Here is a 22,021-nt window from a genome sequence, read left to right on the forward strand (position 1 = left end):
GTTCTATCAGTTTTTGCGTCATATAATTTGATGCTCTGTTGTTAGACACATACACATTATGGATTATTATATGTCTTGTGGACGAATTGACTTCTTTATCATTATGTAATGCCTTTCTTTATCCTTTATAACTTTTCTTGCATTGCAGTCTGCTTTGTCAGAAATTAATATAGCTATTCCTGATTTCTTGTGATTAGTGTTAGCATGGTATACTTTTCTCCATCTATTTACTTTTAATCTATTTGTGTCTTTATATTTAAAGTGGGTTTCTTGACATGTAGTTGGGTCTTGGTTTTTGATCCACTATGACAATCTCTATTTTTTAATTGGTACATTTAGACTGTTGACATTCATGTAATTATTGATACAATTGAATTCATACTAACCATATTTGTTACTGTTTTCTGTTTGTTGCCCTTGTTCTTTGTTCCTATCTTTGTCTTCCACTTTCTGCTTTTTGAGGTTTTGATTAAACATTTTGTAAGGTTCTATTTCTCTCTTTTCGTAGCATATCAGTTATATTTCTTTTTTTAGTGGTTTCCCTAAAGTTTGCAATATACATTTACAATGAATGAGTCTAGTTTCAGATAATGCTATACCACTTCATTGGTAATGTATCTTATAATAACAAAATAATCCTAATTATTCCCTCTTATCCCTTGTATCATTGCTATTATTCATTTCATTTATATGTAAGCATGTATATAATATGTGCATAAACATATATAATCAAATGCATTGTTGCTATTAGTATTTTGAACAAACTGCTATTTGTTAGATCAATTAAGAATAAGGAAAAATAAATTTTTAATTTTGCCTTCACTTATTCCTTCTTTGATGCTCCTTCTATATGTAGATCCAAGTTTCTGACCTATGTTTTCCTTCTCTTTAGAGAACTTATTTTCACATTTCTTGAAAGGCAGTTCTATTGACAACAGATGATCTCAGTTTTTGTTTGTCTGAGAAAATCTTTATTTCTCCTTTACTTTTGAAGGGTAATTTTACAGTGTATAAAATTCTAGGATCGTGGTCTCCCTCCCCCCCCTCCCAATACTTTGAATATTTCACTTCATTCTCTTCTTGCTTGCACGGCTTCTGAGGAGAAGTTGGGTGTAATTCTTTGTTCCTCTATAGATTAGGTTTTTTTCCCTCTGGGTTTTTGCTTGACTTTGTGTTTGATTTATTTGAAAATGATTTGCCTAGCTGTAGTTTTTTGGCATTTGTCCTTGTTGGTCTTCTCTGAGCTTCCTGGATCTATGGTTTGGTGTCTGACAATTAGGGGTAAATTCTCAGTCACTGTTGTTTCAAATATTTCTTCTGTTCCTTTCTTTTTTCCTTCTGATATTCACATTATGTGCATGTTATGTGAGGGCAGATTTTGTTAAGAAAACAAAACAGAACAGAATACTCTAGATTATTCCACAGTGGTTCCTTTTCCCTTATTATTACCAGAGCAAAAGGGAATATTTTGCTAATATTTATTGTGAGAACCTGATTGAGCTTCTGGAGGTGAAACTTACAAAAGTGTGGAGTCCTCCTATGACTGGGTCTCTGTGGAGTTTTTAACTCTCAGACTTGTAGACACTGAGCCACCAGCAATTTGTAAATTACCTTTCAGGTTTTCCTACCCTGGCACTGTTTCCTAGGCAGTCTCTGCTCATGAGTCTCTGCTCTGGTAAGTGTGGTTCCTTGCATTTATCTGTCTCCAGCCTTGGGTGCCCATGCCCTGTGTCCAGACCTCTCTCACAGACCCAAGGACAGTTGCTTTGTCAGTCTTGTCAGCTTTTTATTTGTTAGGACAGAGTGGTGACTTCTAAGCTTCTTTACATGTGGAACTGGAAATTAAAAGTTTCACACATAATTTTTTTTGGGGGGGGTGTTAAAAATTAATTTATTTTCAATTGTATAATCTGTATAATAAAACTTTACAATTTTAACCATTTCTAAGTGTACAGTTCAGTGGCATTCAGTATATTCGCATAGTTTTTCAAGATGAAAAATGTTCTGGAGATGAATAGTAGTGATGGTCACACATCAATTTTAAAGTGATATGATTTTTTAATTTTTTGGCAGTGTTTTAAGGTTTTCTAACAGATTTATCTATCCTTACAGTATTTTATTTAGCTTACATTATATGGATTTATAGGGAATAACATATTCAACATTTCACAAGTATTGATTGAGCACATGCTCTGTGAAGGTCCCATATCTTTTGATTCTGACACTAACTGCCTGGAGTTAGCACAGATCCCACAGGTTGACAGGTCAGTCCCACAAGGCTACCCCCACTTCAGATGCTGGTCTTAAGTCTGAGGTTGTCACCTGTACTTTTGACTAAGTGGCTTTAACTCAGGGATTCCCACAACCCCCTCCTCAGGTTTGTTAATTTGCTATAATGGCTCATAGAACTCAGGGAAACACTTTACTTTCACTTATTGGTTTATCATAAATGATATTACACACAATATAAATGAATAGCCACATGAAGAGGCCCATAGGCCAAAGTCTAGAAAGGTCCCTGTAGAGTTCAGGTGTACCTAGCATGTGGATGTGTCCCCCAACCCAGAAGCTCTCCAAACCCTTTTGGTTAGGGCTTTTATGGAGGTACCATTATGTGGCATGACTGATTAAATCATTGGCCATTGGTGATGTCCCCTTTCCTCTCCGTTGAGATGGGGGATGGGGCTAAAAGTTCCAACTCTCTAATAAAGCCTTTTTCTGGTTCCTTAGCCCCCATCCTGAAGCTGTCTAAGGGCCCCCAGCCACCAGTATCTTATTAGCATACAAAAAGAAACTCTTATCACTCCCAGATTCCAAGGATCTTAGTAGCCCTTGTGTCAGGAACTGGGGTCAAAGACCAAATATTAGAACAAAAGGTGCTCCTAGCACCCCTATCTATCAGGAAATTACAAGGATTTTAGGAGCTCTGTGTCAGGAACTGAGGGCAGAGACCATATGTATATTTCTTCTTATGTCACAAAGAAAAACACAATGGGAATTTATCCACCCTCTTGGAACTATAGTTTCATTTGCAGAAGAATGTTCCTTTTCTGAATGTTTTGGCTCCTGCAGGCTCCCGTTTCTGCCATAGAATACTGCTGATATAGCTGTAGAATTACTTAGGGGCTGGGGCACAAAATAATGGAGTTAAAAATAAAACAAAAAAACAACCTGGGAGATTTCTGTAGTGTTCTAAGTGTTAGGAGCCTCCTTTTCTTCTTGAGTCAGAGGTATAGGGCTTCTCCTGGAGTTCTCTCTGCCAGCACCCCAGTGCCTGCTCTCGGTATGAGGCTTTGTCGATTAGGCAGGGGGATCACAGAGGAAAGGAAAATGCTAAAGCTCACTTCTGGTTTATAGTAATTTGAATTCTGTTCTTCCTTGATCTGTCTGCTACTATTATTCACTTTTCAGAGTTTGCAAATAGTGATTCATGTATTTTGTTCAGGTTTCATAGCTGCATTCAGTGGGACAGATAGGGTGGAATATGCTTATTCCATTTTACCTAGGATTAGAATGGCCAGGGGTATTTCTTAAAAGTCACTGAAAAACAACTGTGGGAAGGAATTTGCTGCAGCTGAATGGTTGGTTGTATATTATATATTATGCTACATATCCTGTATTATGGGAAAAGTTTGGTTAGCTAGCATTCGAGGAAAAGAAGTTTTTATTGTTGATAGCACTACTTGTTAAGCTTCATCTGAGATTAGTGGGAGAGAAAGGAGAGTGTTTATAGCTAATTGCTTGAAATGGCCCAACTGCAGCAACCCATACATAGTAAGCTGCTGTTAAAGATGGAGTGTCACATTCCTCACATGAACATTGTTTTCTTTTTGTAGAAAGCAAACATTGAGAACCACTGACTTCCCAGTTAAAGTTCCAACTCTTTCCTATGGCATTCAAGATTCCTTTCAATCTCATTCCTTCTACTCTATCATTCTCTTTCACCATCCTCTCCCATCAATGCTTCCTTATACACGTTGATTTTTTTCTTTTTTTCAAAGATTAAAAAAAGTTTTTTATAAAAATGTATTTTATATTTTTATGGTTACATAGGGAATATTGGGGAACAGTGTGTTTCTCCAGGGCCCATCAGCTCCAAGTCATTGTCCTTCAATCTAGTGGTGGAGGGCACAGCTCAGCTCCAAGTCCAATTGCTGTTTTCAATGATTAGTTGCAGAGGGCGCAGCCCAACATCCCGTGTGGGAATTGAACCGCAACCTTGTTGTTGAGAGTTTGTGCTCTAACCAACTGAGCCATCCGGCTGCCCCCTTATACACCTTGATTTTAAGCCATTTCACAGATTTCTAAATAGACTGGGGCCAATCAATTTCCACAATGTTAAATGTGCCTTTTCTCTGTTGGTAATTCCTTCTCACTTTTTTCCCATTTATTAGGAATCCAGTTTTATATTTCAGTAACTGAGTCTTCATGAAACCATTTTTTTGTATTACAACTTGTACATGCTCTTATTTATTACTTTTATTTGCAATTCGCATAGAAATCTGTCATTTGTATTAGATTGAACTGGAGGGGAGGGGAGGGACTGTGATTTACTATCTCTTTATATCCTGCTGTAGCACAGTACCTGTGATAAATGTTGGATTGAGTCAGGAAAGATAGAGGGAAGTGTTCAGGCTTTATTTAATTGTAAAGTGATATGGTAGATAGGACAGAGAATGGTTAAATTAGAAAAAAGAGTGCAAAGCAGAGACCTGTATGGTATAAATGGAATTAGGAAATAATGTTTTTAGGGAAAATGTTTTGATTACTTTGAGTTTTTCTTTTGGTGGGGTAGCTTTTTCTCTAGTTCTTTCTGTCCAGAGAGCCAGCTGCCACCTCTGTTAAGGTAGTGTTTTTCTAGGTTATGTTGTCCAGATGTTTCTTGTAATTTGAATACATTTATCTACTCTTTCACACAACAGAGACACGCTAATAGCTTCACCAAACATTCTTCCCTTAACCAGCCAGCCATTGGATTTGGAGAAAAGTAGATTTTTGAAATAAAAGTAGTTGTAGCCATACTAAACCATTGTTATTTTCCTGTAGAGTACCAGAAATTTTCAGGAGAGAGGAGCGTTTAGGTAGCTGATTTTGCTATTTTTAATATTCATCTGAAGCTCTTGGTGAGAAACCAACCAATTGTTGACTGTAAATCAAGTATTCATGACTTTGTGAACACCTGGCAGCAGTACTGGATAATCTGGGGAATGATACCTGAGTTTAGAAAGCCAGCTTTTGGAGTTCCTAGGAATTCCTTGATAACTGGTAGAATAGATACTATGAGAAGATCCCCACCATTACAATGCACGACTAGAGGAATGGCGGTAACGTGTGTTACCTACAGCCAGATTGCATTCGTGGTTGTAATAAGTTAGGAATTGCATGATCACTTTTGTGTAGCCATTTTTATACCAGAATAGATTCTTAATTAGGATTTGTTGATATCTTTCATGACAGTCTTAAAAATAAGTTTTAACGCGTTCATTTTAGAAAATATATTAATGTTCACAATTTTTGACTTGTAAGTTAAAATAAAAATTCACATGCTGTATTTCTGTGGTAAGACATACAAACTTTTAAAAAGTCCTTACTTCTAATTCAGACTGGTGGGATGAGTTAGATGTCATCATTCTGCCCCCGATTCCCAAGGTAGAGAAAGACTTAAAAAAAACAAACAAAAGAAGAATAGAAAAACAGAATTCTGATGGAAAATGGAGGGGGACTGTGGTCCTGGAAGCTATGAGGAATTTCTGAAAGATAGACAGCAGATGGGATTATTCAATAGAAAATCCCAGCCTAAAACACAGGAGAAGATTGCTGTAAAATGTTGGAGCTGCTCCAGAAGAGCAGGAAGGGGGATCTGGGGCAATTGACAGGATGCCTGGTTAGGAAACCTCATTATTATCAGGGAGATTCTTCCATGAAAAGTATCTATCAGCAGGAGGAATTGTAGGTAATCTGGTAGAGATGTATTTTGGAATTCTTTAGTAATTAAAAAGAATGAGGTAGATCTCTGCATATTGACAAAGAACATCTCTAAGACATAGTCAAGATTGAAAAAGAACTTGTAGAATGACACATACAGTATTGTAACATTTTTAATGATTTAAAAATCCCACACTAAAATATTTTATATTTTTATAGTTACATACATTATATAAGAGCATAGACCAAGGATTCTTAACAGGGCCTAATTGACATTTTGTATTGGATAATTCTTTGATGTGTATAGGTGGCTGTCCTGTGCATTGTAGGATATTTCAAACATCCCTGGCCTCTACCAACCAGACACCTGTAGTGTCCCTCCAAGTCACAACTGTGACAACCAAAATTGTCTCCAGACATTGCCAGCTGTGTCCTGTGGAACAGAATTGCTCTGTTGAGATCCCCTGGCATAGACAAAAGTCCAAGCGTGCATACGCACCTGAGAAATGATTCCTGGAGAAAGAAAGGCAGTGTAGTGGGGATGGAGTTCTGGTGGGTGGAATTGTTAGCTTTATTTTGAACAAGAACAATGTTAAGGTATTATGAGTATTAAAAAAACACACAAATTAAACGATACCTTTGCTTCTTTATATCTCTTGTATTAAATTTAAAACTTTTTGATGGTTGAAAGAAGAAATAAAGATAGTTTACATACATAGAAATAAACTTAAGTGTGTATGTGTGTATGCATTTACACTTTCAATTATTTCTCTTACAAAAATATAAATGTGCATACAGATTGGCCTATTCAGACTAGATGATGGCAACTTGTAATACCTACAAATTGGAAACAGTGTCCGTTGATAGGGGAATGGTTGAGTAAGTTATGGTTTACCCATATAACTAGAGATATTGCATAGCAATTAAGCAAGTTGCAGAATGTGGTGTGATACAATTTATGCAAATTAGATCTTATGCACAAAACCATGCACTTTTATGTGTACATATACATATGAAAATGCTTAAGTAAGTCTGGAATGACACATGTAAAATTGATAATTGCTTTTAACGTAGAAAGTGAGACTAGGAGACTTCAACAGGGTCATGGTTATCTTTACTGCTTAAACTTTTTTAAAAAACCAAAATGGAGTACTCATACATTACTCGGGCAAATAAAATAAAATTAAAAAAATATAAGAACATCACTTACTTTTATGCATAGTGTCATCATTTAGTGGCATACATTGATCTGGTGGATCTCCAGTAGTGCTTTGAGATCTCATGGTTTTTGATGGCTATTTGTATTTTATTAGAACTAACATTTAGCTATTCATACGGTTTGGAAACACTTTTTTTAAATATACTGATCACAATGGAGATTATCTCTTAATCCTATTCGTAGAATTTCACACTGCCATTGTTTCCAAAATCTGTATTTGGAAATATGATAGATCTCTGCATTTGTTAAATCTGCATTATTAGAATCCTAAATGCATGTGTAATAGCTTTCTTTAGTAAGTAGAAAATGATTACATGCTAGAGCTGAGCCCTTATTAAAGGTATTTTTTGTTTCTTTTTGTTTTCCTTTTTTTCCTCCTTGTTGCAGTTTTTCTTAGATGGTGCTATTTGTATGTGTTTTTACTTTATAACTAAGTTCTACAAATACATTCTTTGACAATTGCTTGTCAGTGATAGGCTGGACATTGTGATGAATCTATATAGTTTTTAAATGTTTTTTTATTGTCATGCATAAAATTTACCACTTTATTAGTTTTTAATTGTACAATTCAGTGGCATTAGTACATTTACAGTGTTGTGCAACCGTCGCCACCATGCATTTCCAGAACTTTTTCATTGAATCTCAATAGATTTTGTAGCATGTCTTTCTATTAATAGATTGTCTTTTATCTTCATCGCCGTATGTTTGGCTGCCGATAGTGGTCTTATTTCCATTTTAGGGACTTCTAGTCAGCTTTGTGAACCTAGGCACACATACTCGTATCTGTTAGGTATTTCTCTGAGGAACGGTGATCTCTGGAAAGTTTTATCAGTCTGTGGTCAGAAAGTTTTATTGAATACTTTGGGTGTGTACTGAGCTTCCCAACAGCTATAGAGAAAATAAAGTCAAATATCCTTGCATTTCCTAGCATTACAGTGAAGCCTTAGTTTTTCTTTCTTTTCTTGCATCACATTTACCTTTTGACCCAGGGAAGTTTGGCTTCTATTTCTGTTATTCTACTAAATTGGTCTGTTCTGGAATAAACCCTGCTTCCACTACTGACCATCTTGATAATTGTGATGTGCTGGGGTTGACCCAGAAGGTCTTCTGGAGCTGTCCTAGAAGAACTGACACATTGACTTCAGTGCTTGGCGTGAGATGTGACCTGCCTGCAGGGATACTGTCTCACATTACTCACATTGTGAGTATGCCTGTTGGGTGGAAACGAGGTCACAAGGGAGCCTGGGAAATGTTCTTTTATGCTCTCTTCCCTCAGTAGTTGAGGGAGGCAAGCTAGGAAGGAGTGTTGGAATGGTCATTTAGTGAGTCTACCTGCAGCATTTGCTGTGAGAAGTTACTAACCACTATCAATTATTTTTAACATTCTAAGTTATGAAATTTGTTTTTTTCTTCTCTCCCCTACCCATAAACCAAGCACAAATGACCAAAATAACTAAAATAGTTATATGCCAGGGAAGTACCCCATGTCATAGAGGCAAGGATTGAACTCCACCTGTGCCAGAAATAGACAGCAAGACTTCATCAATGAGAGCAAGACTGTTGACTGCCTTCAACACAGCAAATGGTAGGAGTGTCAGCATGGTGGCATTGGTCACCTGCTCACAAATCCCACAGAGGGATGTGATCGGTCTATTTAGAGTAAACAAATATGGCGGATTGTGTCACAGCTAAGAACACAGGGCTGTCAAGAACTGCAAAACGTGTGAGATTTTATTCTACTTGCACTGTAACAGCCTATCACAGTTTAATGGATGCTAATAGAAGATAGAAGACTGTTGGGTCAGAGATGAAGGATGGTTTATTAATTAACAAGTTTAGCAGTGATCAGAGTATCAGCATTTTTGTCCTGGTTCCCCAAGCCTCAGTTCCCACAAGGTGTTATGAAGAGGGTCATATGCAGTGGTTTGTAGAATAGCAGAGGAACCCTGAACTTAGGGTTCTTCTTGTATGAGGAATCTTTTATAACGGGCTGTTAGCACCCATGCCCTTTGCTCCAGAGTGAGACACTGTCCTTCTCTTTCAGGGTTGTTGGCTGTAAAATACTTCTGCAAATATGCAGTTGACCCCTGAACAATACAGGTTTGAACTGTGGGGGTCTACTTATACACAGGTTTTTTTCAATCAATACAGTCAGCCCTTCATATCTGTGGGTTTCACATCTGTGAATTCAACAAACTGCAGGTCAAAAACAGTATATTTGCGTTCCCAACCTTAGTTTCTCAACTGTGGATTTCCATGGTTGAATTTGTGGATATGAAGGGAGGACCGTAGAGTCAAAAATTATATGTGGATTTTCGACTGGCAGGGGGTGAGGGTCAGTGCCCCTAACCCCTGTGTTGTTCAGGGTCAACTATAGGTTAAAACAAAAAGTAGTCAGTGCCTTGCTCACATGACATGCAGAAATGCAAAAGACTCATGGAAAATTTTTGCCAACTAGGGCCAAGGATTCAGCACCTTTTGTAGGTGGCAGCAAACAAACCAGTGCCACTCCCTCAGGAAGCCAGCAGTTCTGTAATAGTCACACTGTGGTTACCTGTCTTACTTAATTGCCTTTGTGCCTACAGAAACTACTCAGGCTCAAGGGATGGTTTAGACTTTGCCATTTGGGGCACTTATCAAGGATGTGTGGGGTGCTCAGGCTCCCAAAAGTGTGTAACTACCAATTATTTCCCTCTCTGACTCTCATAAACTTTAAGATTGACTTGGCCATGTCCTAAGGAAATCACTACAGTAAGTCCCCTCTTAATGTGGTCTATAGGTTCTGTTACCTTAAGCAAAATGATGTGTAATGAAACCATAGGCTAATTTTACCATAGGCTAATTGATATAAACAAGAGTAAAATTCCTGTGGCACCTCATCAGTGTTATAGCAAAACAATATTGAATGAAATGACATTATTGGAGGACCTGTTGTAATTCCATTTCACTAATTTAGTTCTTCTCATTAATAAGAACTGAGTGTGGTTTGTGGTACTGATTATATTAGAGATGTTATTACAAGTGATAGATGTCAGTATTACAAAATACAGTGGTATAAATAGGATGACTTTCAAATGTTCTCTCACATAACATCTGGCCATGTTAGGTAGGGAGGCCAATCAATTTCCAAGGGGCTCTGGTTCTTGCTGTTTTGTTGCTCTGCCATCCCGTAGGGCATGATGGGCAAACTTTTTCTGTAAAGACCCAGATAATAAATATTTTAGGTTTTGTGTACATGCAGTCTCTCTCCCAACTCTGCCATTGTAGCACAAAAGAAGCCATAGGCAATAAGAAAATGAATAGGTATGGCTTTGTTCCAATAAAACTTTATTTATAAAAAGTCACTGAGCTGGATTTAGCCCTCACTGTAGTTTGCCGTTCCCTGCCTGAGAGAGTTGCTTTAGTCTGCATTTGGTTGCAGCAACATCTGTGTTCCAGATCCAGGGAAAGAATATAGCTGACATTCAGAGAAATACCGTGTTTCCCCGAAAATAAGACCTAGCTGGACAGTCAGCTCTAATGTGTCTTTTGGAGCAAAAATTAATATAAGACCCAGTATTATACTATACTGTACTTATATTGTATTGTATTATATTATATTATATTATATTATATTATATTATATTATATTATATTATATTATATTATATCTGGTCTTAAATAAGATCTGGTATTATATTATATTATACCCAGTATTATATTATATTATATTATATTATATTATATTATATTACCCGGTCTTGTATTAAAATAAGACTGAGTCTTATATTAAGTTTTGCTCCAAAAGACACATTGGAGCTGATTGTCTGGACAGGTCTTATTTTCAGGGAAACACGGTATGCTTATGTTTATGTTGTAAAAGTTTTGGAAGTGGTACGTTTCACTTTTTATTCCAATGACTCAAACTTACTCATTGATGTAAAAGAGTCTGATAAATCTGGTCTCTGGCTGGGCAGTCATATGCCATGGGAGCAGGAGAACAAAGGTTTTTGGGCATAATATGCATAGTGGTCTGCCACAGTGTTAAGATGTCTGAAGGATTAAACAGAGTGACATAAACCCGTGGTAGCTTAACCTTTTAACCTATACTCTAGGTCCAGTCAGTTCCTCTTATCAGGAATTGGTACTCCAGAGATGGATTTTAAAAGTATATACAACTTTCTATATCTCAGTGAAAATCAAATTCTTAAGTAAATGGGTTTTCATTGGTGAAATTAGTGGCTTAATATTTAGCAGTACGAATATTAGATATGGTTGCTTATTAGTGAAATTAGTGCTATTCAAGGTATTTGGACAAAGAATTGCTTTTATTATAAGTTTTTAGCAAGATATGGAGTAAGAGAGTAGCTAACCCCTCACCCACTTTAAACTTCTTTGATATTTACCATCATCTCCAAAAACTTCATTCATTCTTTCTGTAAAAATTTTGTTTTTCAGTGTGGTAAGAACACTCAACATGAGATTTATCCTTTTAACAAATTTTACGTGTATTATACATTATTGTTGACTATGGGTACAATGTTGTACAGCAGATGTCTAAGCACTTATATGTCATCTTCTTACTTAACTGAGACTTTATGCCTGTTGATTAATAACTCTCCCCCCCAACCCTTAGTAATCACAATTCTAGTCTTGATAGTATGAATTTGACTATTTTAGGTGATAAAAGTGAACCGACACCTTGGCCTGCTTAACCATGTTGCTGGGAGAACTGTAGTTGGAGCTGGGCCCCCTGTTGACTCTCTAGCCCTGAACTTTGTGGTAACTTCAGGGGGAGGGATGCTAATAAATAGAATAGCTATCTTGGAACCTGGCCATTATTTTCCTTCTTCACGTGGGAGCCAGTTGGAGCCCCAGGTTGGAGGAATGTGTTTTCCTCCTTTGCAGCGGTGGTTTTTGTTTCTTTTTCCCAAATAAACTGTTTTTCTTGTGGATTTATCTGGAGAGTTATTTTTTGCCAGTCGACATAGATACCTCAGATCAGTGGAATTATGCAGTATTTGTCTTTGTGTCTGGTTTATTTCACTTAGTGTAATGTCCTCAAGGTCCATCATATTGTAATATACTGCAGCATTTCTTTCTTTCTAAAGGCTGAATAGTATTCCATTGTATGGATATACCACACTTTTTTTTATCTATTTGTCTGTTCTTGGACATGTAGGTTGTTTCCACATCGAAGCTGGTGTGAATAGTGCTGCAGTGAACCCGGAGATGCTAACTTCTCTTTGAGATCCTGATTTCCTTTCCTTTGGGTAAATAGAAGTGGAATTGCTGCATCATATGGTAGTTCTAGTTTTAATTTTTTGAGGAACCTCCATACCATTTTCCACAGAGGCTGCCCCATGTTGTTGCCCTAAGTTCCTTCACAACAAAGACAACCATTTATGAACATCAACACTACCTGGCAGTCTTACTAGATTTCTCCTGTATGTTTGCTTTTCCATGTTCCCAATGACCGTTTCTAGCCTTTCTAGTCCTGCACTGCCAATGACTCCCTTCTGTCAGAATGTGATCTTGTCTCTTGTTTCACAGATCAAATGGAAATTAAAGGCTCTGTCCTAATTTCTGCTACCAAATCTATAAACCTGCCTTCATTTATACCCATTCTTGGCATCCTTCTGCAGTCGTGGCTCAAGAATTTCTATAGAGAAGAGCTTCCAGGCAACAGTGACTGGGGAGTCGGGCTTTGGAGGCTTGTCTTGGAGTGTGTAGCAAACACACTGTTTTGTCAGTTTTCTGTCTTTATCTTCTGTTTTTCCTGCTTGCTTGCTTTTCTCTCTCTCTCTCTCTGTCTCTGTCTCTCTCTCTCTCTCTCTCTCTCTCCCCCTCCCCCCTTCCGCTCCCTCCCTGCCCCTCCTCTCCTTTTCCCTCCCCTCCCTCTCCTTTTAAAATCCCAGCTTGCTTGTATTTATTGCATTTGTGTAGGAGAAGATGAGTTGTGTTCCTCCCCCATCTCCTGACTCCCCCTACCGCTTAGCTCTGCCACCCAGTCCGAAACCTTATACTGTGAATTGTTTAATCTCTCAGGTGTTTTTAGCTTTTTATATTCTATAGATTACTTCCCAAAGGCATTTGTTCAAGAGTTTCCTAGGCTAAAAAAGCACTTAAATTCTTTCTCAGCTATCACTGCCTCTCCCAACCTTTACAACCAACCATATCAACACCCCCCACTCCTCCCCCCACTGCCACTGATTGCTATTTCTTCCCCTGCCATTGTGTCTCGGCATGGTGGCACTGTTTTGGCTTTCATACTTGATATCTCCTCCCCCTCCATCCCTGTCATCTTTCCCTTGATGCTTGTACCAGGGGTCAGTGGAATGAAATTATGGTTCTAGTCATCCTGCTTTTCATTCTTTTGTTGTTTAGGACATCCTCATGCATTGCTGCCAAACGAAGACTAGACAAAACTTTGTTTCAGTTCCAGGATTGAGTCAGGGTCAGTTCCATTTTGTGATATAAAATCCAGATTATAGGGCGGCCGGATGGCTCAGTTGGTTAGAGCGCAAGCTCTGAACAACAGGGTTGCCGGTTCGATTCCCACATGGGCCAGTGAGCTGTGCCCTCCACATCTAGATTGAAGACAATGAGCTTCCGGAGGGATGGCCAGATGGCTCAGTTGGTTAGAGTGTGAGCTCTCAACAACAAGGTTGCCAGTTCAATTCCTGCATGGGATGGTGTGCTGTGCCCCTTGCAACTAAGATTGAAAACGGTGCCTGGACTTGGAGCTGAGCTGCGCCCTCCACAACTAGATTGAAGGACAACTACTTGGAGCTGATGGGCCCTGGAGAAACACTGTTCCCTAATATTCCGCAATAAAAAGTAAAAAAAAAACACACAAAAATTCTATTCCCAGATCCTCAACTGTACCGTTAAAAACAACAACAAAAAAACCAAAAAAACAGATTGTAGAAAATGGATTGGGAGTTTTGAAACAAAAACCATTTTTTTTTCCCCTGTAATTTTTAGTTTTTGGTCTTACTGCTTTGAAAATTATGTAAATTGTAATAGAAGAAAAATAGTAAAGTCATTAATTCTGCCATCTAAAAATTGTGAATAAACATGTCGTGCTACACATGCAATTTTACAAAATGAAATAAAAGTGAATGTAATATTTACTGACTTTAAAAAATCATTTTCTAGGGATCAAATTGTCTTTCTAGAATGCATGTGCCAGAATGCTAGCCTGTTGACATTTGTATTAGTCTCTTTGGACTTTAGACATTTTGTATAAAATAGAGAGATGGGTTTTCTTTTTTCCTCTTAGAAACAGAATTTTATATGGTTGTTTGAAACGGATTTTTTTTCTCTCCAATTCTTCAAATTAAGATTGATACAGTTGACATTCCTTTCTTTAACTTTTCAGTCTTTAAGGGTGATTTTTGTTTGTTGGTAATGTTAGAGAATTTGGTTAGATTCAGTGGGTACTGAAGTCTGGCCAGACTTTGTGAGGCATTGCTGTGTTCCGGCAAGGAGCACATCTAATTATGTCATCCTTAGTGTTCTACCTAGTGCTTGCATTGAAGGATTATCAGAAGGAAAACCCAAGTATTCATGGTCATGGTAAATAATGCCCATGTCAGTGCAGGTCTTGTTGAAATGTTAGGTTTCCAAAAAAACGTTCCAGTATGAAAAAATATCTTTAAAGCTGCTTTTCTTCCTTGTCTTTTATAATTTGTACTAGTTTAGAAGGTATTTAAAAGCTTTCACTCAGATCTAGGTTAGTCTACTGTTTAACACTAAGATGCAATATATTTCATAAGGATAGGGACTAAGCAGAATATTTCTAACGGCATCTGATGGACTAATAGGAATTTTGCACAAATTCATAGTTTTGAATTCTGGCACAATTTTTAACCTATCTATAGCCAAGTGTGTGCATTCATTTTAAAGAAGTCAATAAAGAAGATAATTTTTTTCAGTCTTGTAAGTTGAAAATTACACCATTTGTTCTGATCATTATTTGTAAGATGATAGGCTGATACAAGGAATTTTCTTCTCTATAAAGAATACAAAAATTCAAAATATAAAACTAAACGATTGTGGAGGAAACTGATAATTTTTAGAAACTTTTATTAGGAACTTTTCTAGTGTAAAAGTTTATGAAGATTTGACTGCTCTACTGAGAATCTTAGTACTTAAAATCTTTTTTTCTTTTTGAAACTGTAGTTAGCAATATGCTAGTCAGTTGATGAGTTTACCTCAATTTAAACTTTCCATGGTGTGTATATACTATTGAATTGTATAGAAAGGAATTTATATTTTTCAAGATGTTGCAAGGTTAGAAACGTAAATATATCTAGTCAGCTTAGTCAAGTAAGACATTCTTCAGAAGTGCATCTGTACTGCTTGAATAGGTTGTTCTATATTATTAAATCAAAGAAAGCACCTCACACATTTAGTACAACAATAACAACAAAATTGAAATTGAGTTTCAAAAGTTTTTAAACTGTCCTTTCCTAGTTGACTCATACATATCTCCTTGGGAACTGAGGAAACAGAGGATGCTAGTTTTCTCTTTCACATGGCTTTGCCCAGCACTTTTGCTGGTGCTGACCCTGCGCTAGCCCTTCTACCCTAAAGTAAGGTTTGTTTCTGAGAAATAGAAGAAAAGAAACCAACTGATTCTTTAGAAACACCATGTATTTTACTTTTCTTTGTGAAGTCCATAAGCAGTCTTGACCTGCTGTATATGTATAATTTATTTGAATATTTATTCAACTAATATTAATCATCTGCTAAAATATGTTAGGCTTTCAGCTAAATTTTCAGTATGATTACGAACAGTTTGTGATAATATAGGAAAACTATTATGTTAGTTAAAAAACAAAAGGAGGGGCCGGCCCTGTGGCTCAGGCGGTTAGAGCTCCGTGCTCCTAACTCCGAAGGCTGCCGGTTCGATTCCCACATGGGCCACTGGGCTCTCAACCACAAGGTTGCCAGTTCAACTCCTTGAGTCCCGCAAGGGATGGTGGGCCCTGCCCCCTGCAACTAAGATTGAACACGGCACCTTGAGCTGAGCTGCCTCCCGGATGGCTCAGTTGTTGGTTGGAGCATGGGCTCTCAACCACAAGGTTGCCAGTTCAATTCCTCGACTCCCACAAGGGATGGTGGGCAGCGCCCCCTGCAACTAAAATTGAACAGGGCACCTTGAGCTGAGCTGCCGCTGAGCTCCCAGATGGCTCAGTTGGTTGGAGCGCATTCTCTCAACCACAAGGTTGCCGGTTCGACTCCCGCAAGGGATGGTGGGCAGCGCCCCCTGCAACTAGCAACGGCAACTGGACCTGGAGCTGAGCTGTGCCCTCCACAACTAAGACTGAAAGAACAACAACTTGAAGCTGAACAGCACCCTCCACAACTGAGATTGAAAGGACAACAACTTGACTTGGAAAAAAGGCCTGGAAGTGCACACTGTTCCCCAATAAAGTCCTGTTCCCCTTCCCCAATAAAATCTTTAAAACAAACAAACAAACAAACAAAACCAAAAAAAACCACACACACAAAAAACCAACATGTTAACTGTGTGAAATATACTAAATACAAAAATATTTAAAAAAAACAAACAAAAAACAAAAGGATACAAAATTATGTATGCAGTATGGTTACAAAAGTATATTTAGAGAAAAGATTGAAAGTAAATAAATCAAAATACTATTAAGATTCCCCTCCTTTTTACTTTTTTTTATTTTATTTTATTGGGGAAGGGGAACAGGACTTTATTGGGGAACAGTGTGTACTTCAGGACTTTTTTCCAAGTCAAGTTGTTGTCCTTTCAATCTTAGTTGTGGAGGGTGCCGTTCAGCTTCAAGTTGTGGTCCTTTCAGTCTTAGTTGTGGAGGGCACAGCTCAGCTCCAGGTCCAGTTGCCGTTTTCTAGTTGCAGGGGCACAGCCCACCATCCCTTGCGGGAGTTGAACCGGCAACCTTGTGGTTGATGGGACATGCTCCATCCAACTGAGCCATCCAGGAGCTCAGCGGCAGCTCAGCTCAAGGTGCCGTGTTCAATTTTAGTTGCAGGGGGCGCTGCCCACCATCCCTTGCGGGAGTCGAGGAATTGAACTGGCAACCTTGTGGTTGAGAGCCCACTGGCCCATGTGGTAATCGAACCGGCAGCCTTCGGAGTTAGGAACACGGAGCTCTAACCGCCTGAGCCACCGGGCCGGCCCTCCTTTTTGCTTTTTGATGCATGTTTATTATAGAAATTTTTGATGTATAAATATATACATATGTATGCACGTGTACATCTTTTAGTTTCTTCCCCCCATACAACTTTTAGTTCTCATATGTATTGCTAATATTGGAGAAGATTTTATTTCGTGTAGTTAGACTTTTACCACAAAGACAATGGCTTAACAATGAAAGTTGTTAAGTAAATTGGTATCCAAGTATACATATGCATTAACAAGCTTTTAGACCATAACACTTGTGGGGACAGAGCCCCAGAAAGCAGTTTCCAGGCTCTCGGCCTCACATAGACAGGTGCTGGCTCAGTTAGTAAATGGCCATCAATGTGATTGGATGGCCATCAGCTGTGGCTAGTTGGCCGTCAGCTGTAACCAGTGAGCCATTGGCCACTAATATAACTGCTGTGGCTGTGCTAGCAGAGAGAAGAGAAAAGAATGGGGGCTAGCAAGAAGATGGTGGCTGGGCTAGCAAGAGCAGATTGCAGAGAGGCGGATGCTGCCAGCGAGAATATAGTGGTATGACTCCCCCATCTATGGCTCCGTGGGTGTTCCTTTTTGGCCTCACCATGTCCTGCGTTCTCTTGTGGGGAGCGGGACCAGAGACCCCCAAGGTCGCCCCGCATGACACACTCTTCTGGGGGAGATTGAAAAAAAGGAATTTAAGATACGACCTCTGCCTCGTAGGACACCATGATATGGTGGAGGAGCATGTATAAATTGTAACAGACAATTTGTAAAGCAGTCTAAATGACATTGCTGGGCAGGATGTGATTAAATTCCAAATTTTGCACTAAGTACTGTTGGATTTCAGATTAAAGGAGATGAAGCTGAAGTACTTGGGAATGAACTAGTAACAGAAGTGAAACTTTAAGTACATCTTTAATAATGGGTAATATCTGGAGGGAAATAAAATACATACAGAATAAGTGTGAATTTAACTTTAAATACTTTAATGTTAATGTATTCTTTTTAAAGGATTGTTCAGTAGTCAGTTTCTTTCTTACAGGACCCCCCCCCAAAAAAGAAAAAAAAACACACACAAAATCCCACAACCACAATTATAGCAACAAAACTGCTAATAATAGGATGTGAACTAGGCAGAGGGTAATAGAGGAGGGGGCATTCTGGTCGGAGGGAAGAAGAGCAACGTGAGGTTGGGACTAGCAGTGCACAGACAACCATGAGGAGAGCCTTGCTTTGAACATAGGAATGTTTAGGATCCCACTGTGAGCACGGCTGCCTTTCCTTGAAGTGGGTTTTTTAAAAGAAATTATAGAGTGTATGTATTTGAGTATTTTATTATATAGTAAGATATTGATCGTCAAATCCGTCTGACAAGTATCTTTTACCTTTTAATACACAATAAAATTTTTACTGAATTGAAAATATATATTGAATTGATAAAGAGAACTTGGCTTTCTAAAAGATGACTCTCTTGGTTTACTTTTTTGTAGATCACTTTTAAAACGAAGTATTTCTTAAAACATTACTTCACAGCATAAAATGTCACTTAGCAATAACACAAAAGCTTTTGCCACCTTTGACTTTTGGTGAGGAAGTGGGGTGGGTCAAAAATGTCCAGGTATATGTATGTGCTCCAGTTTTTATATTTGTCTTGTAAAACAAATTTATACTGATTGGGAGTTCCTTAAATAGGAAAACTGTTAAGAAAAGCCATTTCAAAAATACGAGGTGTGATCCAACAATACAGTGAATGTTTAAATAAAAAAAATCTGCAGTAAAAGACACATTGCCGTTAATCCCCCTCAAAATACTCCCCTTTGCTTTGAGCAGATTTATCCCATCATTCTTGCCACTTTCTGGAGAAGTTCTGGAAGTCCTCTTTTGTGTTTGGCTTTAGTTGCACTGTCGTCACTGCTTCGATGTCCTGAATCGATTCAAAACGTTTACCTTCCATGGTCATTTTGACTTTGAGGAAGAGCCAAAAGTCACACGGTGCCAGATCCAGTGAATAAGGTGGATGAGAACACACCATAATATTTTTATTAATATTGACAGAAATTTCCGTACCAGAAGCAATGAGTGTGTTACACGGAGCCTTTCTATTGTGATCACAAAATATGGTGAATCCTGCAGCTGAGTGCCATCCAACAGAAAGGCAGGGAGGGATCTTCAATATGGGAAGCGATGGTGTTGAACCTTAGTAAGAGTGTGTGACAAGTTTCACCTTGTTCGGAGCAGTCAGTTGGGTGTGAGCTACGGTTGAGCGAAGGTGTGTTTTAAAGTGTGTCGTAATCATCCTCCATCATGACAACACTCTGTGTTATACATCGCTTCTGGTATATGGCAATTTCTGTCAGATAAAAACATTACGATATGTCCTCATCCACCTTATTTACTGGATCTGGCACCGTGCGACTTCTGGCTCTTCCCCAAAGGCAAAAAGATTCAGGACATGGAGGCAGTCATGACAGTACAACTAAAGACACTCACGAAAGATTACTTCCAGAACTGCATCAGAAAGTGGCAAACACAATGGGATAAGTGTGTTTGAAGCAAGGGGCAGTATTTTGAGGGGGATTAATGGCAATGTGTCCTTTACTGTAATACATTTTTAAAATTTAAACATTCATCATATTGTTTGGTCACATCTTGTATATGAATCCCTTCATCATTTTAAAAGAATAGATTTCTTTTAGAAGTAAACATTCTTTTCGGTATTGAATGAGCAGCCTCTGTTAAACAGAAATAGATTTCAAACGTTTTACAGTGCATAGTCTTCAAATGGACCATGTGTACCTGAGTTTTGAGTAGGTTTATGACTTAATGCATATATCAGTTCTTTTAGCAATAAAGATAAAATGGATGAGGATCAAATGTGAGAGTATTTAAATGGTTCTCAAGATTTTCTGGTTCATTCGTAGTGATATTGGACTCTTTAGTCCTGGGCTTTAATTTGTGCCTGGTGCTAACCTGATGCTGTGCAGGGACATTCACTGAATCCCTTCATTCAATCCCTCTAATTATCCCCACTTTCTGGAGAGCTTGCTAGAACTGGGATGAGTGCTTGCTATTGAAATATTGGGCTCCCCTGGCTACATGTAACAGGGTAGTTTTGATATAAAATTTATGTATAGTGGAACCCAATAAGAGGCTAAAGTCATTTGCTGTGATTTAACTTAATCAAATTGGTAGAGAATATTATGGAAATTGTTTGGTCAGACAATGGATTAGGCTTGTAATAAATGAAATCATGGTTAATATAGTTCCTCAGCTTATTTGTTCCATTGTTATTTTTTAGTGTATATTCAAAAAGAGATCTGACTGCATCAATGATATGTGAAACTATCAGATTTGCAATTTTGTGTATATTTGTAGATGATGGCAGTTCTTTTTGCTGGGAGCATCTATTAATACAGAGATTTGTCTCTTTAGGTTCATGTGAAAATGGCGGATGAGGCTGTCTGTGTTGGCCCAGCTCCCACCAGTAAAAGCTACCTCAACATGGATGCCATCATGGAAGCCATTAAGAAAACCAGGTCCCAAGCTGTGAGTCTGAATGAATCTATCTGCTGCAGCTGTTTCATATGTAATGAGCAGAAAGCTAGAGTTTGTATTAAAAGGAAAAAAAAAAAGAACGATTGAAAATGCTGTTGCCGTTAGTTCATGTCACATGAGTTAAATGTGGCCGAATTCGTTACTGGAAATCAAAGGCTTTGTAGCATCTGGCAGTGTTGGTGGCTGATCCTGCAGGTGGCTGCTGGATTCAGCTTTCACACCAGGGAGCGGTTTCAGTTCATTTCCAAATTTGCTAGGAAAAAAAATAAGAAGAAATCCCAATTAGTTTTGAGTATTAACCCTTTCAGTGTAATAATAGCATTAAAAAAAATTCTGTATTATAAACAAGACTTAAAAGAACCTAGTTAAAATTCTGTTTTAATCACTTAAAAATTATGTACACCCAGTTGTACTTCCAGAAATATAAACAATGTAATTGGTAATTAGTTTAATCATATCAATAGATAACTTACATGGAGAAATCAATAATTCTCCCCACCCCCAATTCTGTTTGAATGAAGTGTGTGTGTGTGTGTGTGTGTGTGTGTGTGTGTGTGTGTGTTAGTATCAGAGAACCAATTACATATAATGTTAAAAACTATGCAAAGTTATCTCTAAAATTGGATGGAAGCAGCCAACACCAGCAATTAGCCTGGAGTGCTTCAGTTAGTGTTTACTTTCTTTTGAAAGAAATGTTTTAGTAAGATGCATGTTTAAATAAAAAACTGAATTCATGAATCCGCATTATAGATGTTTACAGTTTATTAGCAGAGTTAATGAAGGTAAAGCTCTTAACCTTTTAACTATAGCTTGTCAGAATGCAATCTTTAGTTGAACATTTATATAAAATAAGATTGATGGAGTGAAATTCATCCTGTGCTGTGGTAGTTTACATTATTCTGTACCATGTTTGTAAAGTTTGGTTTAGTTTTAAAAAATCTTGGATGTAGCTACTTCTAGATTACTACACTGGCCTCTCCAGAAATTTGACTTTCCTTAAAGCAGAATTTCTACTGGAAATATATTTAATACTGACTGATCATAGAGTGGCTAAATTTATGTTTGGCCACCTGTGGTAGAATCAAAAATTACTTGATTAGAGCAGGGTGGTAGAATTTAGATTGTAGTGGTGTGGCTTGCACAGCATAGCATAAAGAGGCTGTGAATGGCTAAGTAGG

General features: G+C 38.0%; 1 protein-coding gene across 1 annotated transcript in view; it reads left to right on the plus strand.

Annotated features, from left to right (window-relative positions):
* Positions 1-22,021, plus strand: part of PCCA (propionyl-CoA carboxylase subunit alpha) — a 356,645-nt gene that overhangs the window by 45,282 nt on the left and 289,342 nt on the right. The window contains exon 5 of the mRNA XM_019754213.2: positions 20,721-20,834. Within this exon, the coding sequence (XP_019609772.1) occupies positions 20,721-20,834 (114 nt within the window). The remainder of the gene's footprint in view (positions 1-20,720; positions 20,835-22,021) is intronic.

This window comes from Rhinolophus sinicus, linkage group LG04 (genome assembly GCF_036562045.2).
Source record: "Rhinolophus sinicus isolate RSC01 linkage group LG04, ASM3656204v1, whole genome shotgun sequence".
Classification (NCBI taxonomy): domain Eukaryota; kingdom Metazoa; phylum Chordata; class Mammalia; order Chiroptera; family Rhinolophidae; genus Rhinolophus; species Rhinolophus sinicus.